We start from the raw sequence: 2,619 nt of genomic DNA on the forward strand, positions 1-2,619 counted from the left end.
GGGGCGTAGCCAGTGGTCCGCTGCATCACCTCCTTCACTTCTTCCCGCAAGTCCTGGAAGACGTTGCTGGCAGCAATTGCTGCTGCTGCTGCAGCAGGCGGTGCTGCAGCAGCAGCAGCAGCAGCAGCGGGATCACGACATGTCGTTGTTGGTCTCTGCTGCTGGGGCGTAGCCAGTGGTCCGCTGCATCACCTCCTCCACTTCCTCCCGCAAGTCCTGGAAGACGTTGCTGGCAGCAATTGCTGCTGCTGCTGCAGCAGGCGGTGCTGCAGCAGCAGCAGCAGCAGCAGCAGCGGGATCACGACATGTCGTTGTTGGTCTCTGCTGCTGGGGCGTAGCCAGTGGTCCGCTGCATCACCTCCTCCACTTCTTCCCGCAAGTCCTGGAAGACGTTGCTGGCAGCAATTGCTGCTGCTGCTGCAGCAGGCGGTGCTGCAGCAGCAGCAGCAGCAGCAGCAGCAGCGGGATCACGACATGTCGTTGTTGGACTCTGCTGCTGGGGCGTAGCCAGTGGTCCGCAGCATCACCTCCTCCACTTCCTCCCGCAAGTCCTGGAAGACGTTGCTGGCAGCAATTGCTGCTGCTGCTGCAGCAGGCGGTGCTGCAGCAGCAGCAGCAGCAGCAGCAGCAGCGGGATCACGACATGTCGTTGTTGGTCTCTGCTGCTGGGGCGTAGCCAGTGGTCCGCTGCATCACCTCCTCCACTTCCTCCCGCAAGTCCTGGAAGACGTTGCTGGCAGCAATTGCTGCTGCTGCTGCAGCAGGCGGTGCTGCAGCAGCAGCAGCAGCAGCAGCAGCGGGATCACGACATGTCGTTGTTGGTCTCTGCTGCTGGGGCGTAGCCAGTGGTCCGCTGCATCACCTCCTCCACTTCTTCCCGCAAGTCCTGGAAGGCGCTGCTGGCAGCAATTGCTGCTGCTGCTGCAGCAGCAGGCGGTGCTGCAGCAGCAGCAGCAGCAGCAGCAGCAGCAGCAGCAGCGGGATCACGACATGTCGTTGTTGGTCTCTGCTGCTGGGGCGCAGCCAGTGGTCCGCTGCATCACCTCCTCCACTTCTTCCCGCAAGTCCTGGAAGACGTTGCTGGCAGCAATTGCTGCTGCTGCTGCAGCAGGCGGTGCTGCAGCAGCAGCAGCAGCAGCAGCAGCAGCAGCGGGATCACGACATGTCGTTGTTGGTCTCTGCTGCTGGGGCGCAGCCAGTGGTCCGCTGCATCACCTCCTCCACTTCTTCCCGCAAGTCCTGGAAGACGTTGCTGGCAGCAATTGCTGCTGCTGCTGCAGCAGGCGGTGCTGCAGCAGCAGCAGCAGCAGCAGCAGCGGGATCACGACATGTCGTTGTTGGTCTCTGCTGCTGGGGCGTAGCCAGTGGTCCGCTGCATCACCTCCTCCACTTCTTCCCGCAAGTCCTGGAAGACGTTGCTGGCAGCAATTGCTGCTGCTGCTGCAGCAGGCGGGGCTGCAGCAGCAGCAGCAGCAGCAGCAGCGGGATCACGACATGTCGTTGTTGGTCTCTGCTGCTGGGGCGTAGCCAGTGGTCCGCTGCATCACCTCCTCCACTTCTTCCCGCAAGTCCTGGAAGACGCTGCTGGCAGCAATTGCTGCTGCTGCTGCAGCAGGCGGTGCTGCAGCAGCAGCAGCAGCAGCAGCAGCAGCAGCAGCAGGATCACGACATGTCGTTGGTGGTCTCTGCTGCTGGGGCGTACCCAGTGGTCCGCTGCATCACCTCCTCCACTTCTTCCCACAAGTCCTGGAAGACGATGCTGGCAGCAATTGCTGCTGCTGCTGCAGCAGGCGGTGCTGCAGCAGCAGCAGCAGCAGCAGCAGCATCACCACATGTCGTTGTTGGTCTCTGCTGCTGCGGCGGATCCAGTGGTCCGCTGCATCACCTCCTCCACTTCCTCCACCAAGTCCTGGAAGACGTTGCTGGCAGCAGTTGCTGCTGCTGCTGCAGCCGCAGCCGCAGCAGCAGCAGCATCAGCAGCAGCAGCAACAGCAGCAGCAGCAGCAGCAAAGTGGGACGCAGAGTCTGCGTGTCGGTTTCTCCAGGGCAGCTTGAAGCTGCAGCTTACTGCGCCCGATGTGACTGACTGGTAAACCCTAAACCCTAAACCCTAAACCCTAAACCCTTGAGTGCAGCTGCATGGCAAAACACGTATAGAAGAATCTAGAGGGACCTCACCGCAGCCACTTCAGGCTCACGGTTTCAGTTTTAGGGATTAGGGTTTAGGGATTAGGGTTTAGGGTTTAGGGTTTAGGGTGTGTGTGCAGGGCCTGGAGGGTTTCGTTCCACAGCAGCAAACCGCCGTCTCTTTCAGCAGCAGCTGCTGCTTTAAGTGCAGCAGCAAAGTCTCTGCAGCCTTTAAAAGACGGGTGAGGGGTCTTAGGGTTTAGGGCTAACGGTTCAGGGTTTAGGGTTTAGGGTTTAGGGTTTGGAGTTCGTTTTCGTCTCAGTTATATACTGGGGATTTGCCGGGCCATCGCAGCGGGCGTGGACGCGGAGGTAGCAGCAGCAGCAGCAGCAGCAGCGAAAAGTGCAGCAGCAGCAGCAGCGGCAGCAGCAAGGACAGCAGCAGCACTGGAGCATGCGTCTGTTGCTGCTGCTGCTCTGACTCGTTTGTCG

General features: G+C 60.7%; 1 protein-coding gene across 1 annotated transcript in view; it reads right to left on the reverse strand.

Moving 5' to 3' along the window:
• Nucleotides 1-1,825: 1,825 nt before the first annotated feature.
• Nucleotides 1,826-2,619, reverse strand: part of ETH_00017790 (uncharacterized protein) — a gene marked incomplete at both ends in the record, with an annotated part of 4,017 nt that continues 3,223 nt past the window's right edge. The window contains one exon of the mRNA XM_013373866.1: nucleotides 1,826-2,096. Within this exon, the coding sequence (XP_013229320.1) occupies nucleotides 1,826-2,096 (271 nt within the window). The remainder of the gene's footprint in view (nucleotides 2,097-2,619) is intronic.

This window comes from Eimeria tenella, genomic scaffold, assembly GCF_000499545.2.
Source record: "Eimeria tenella Houghton genomic scaffold, Eth_scaff18, whole genome shotgun sequence".
In the NCBI taxonomy this organism is placed as follows: Eukaryota; Apicomplexa; class Conoidasida; order Eucoccidiorida; family Eimeriidae; genus Eimeria; species Eimeria tenella.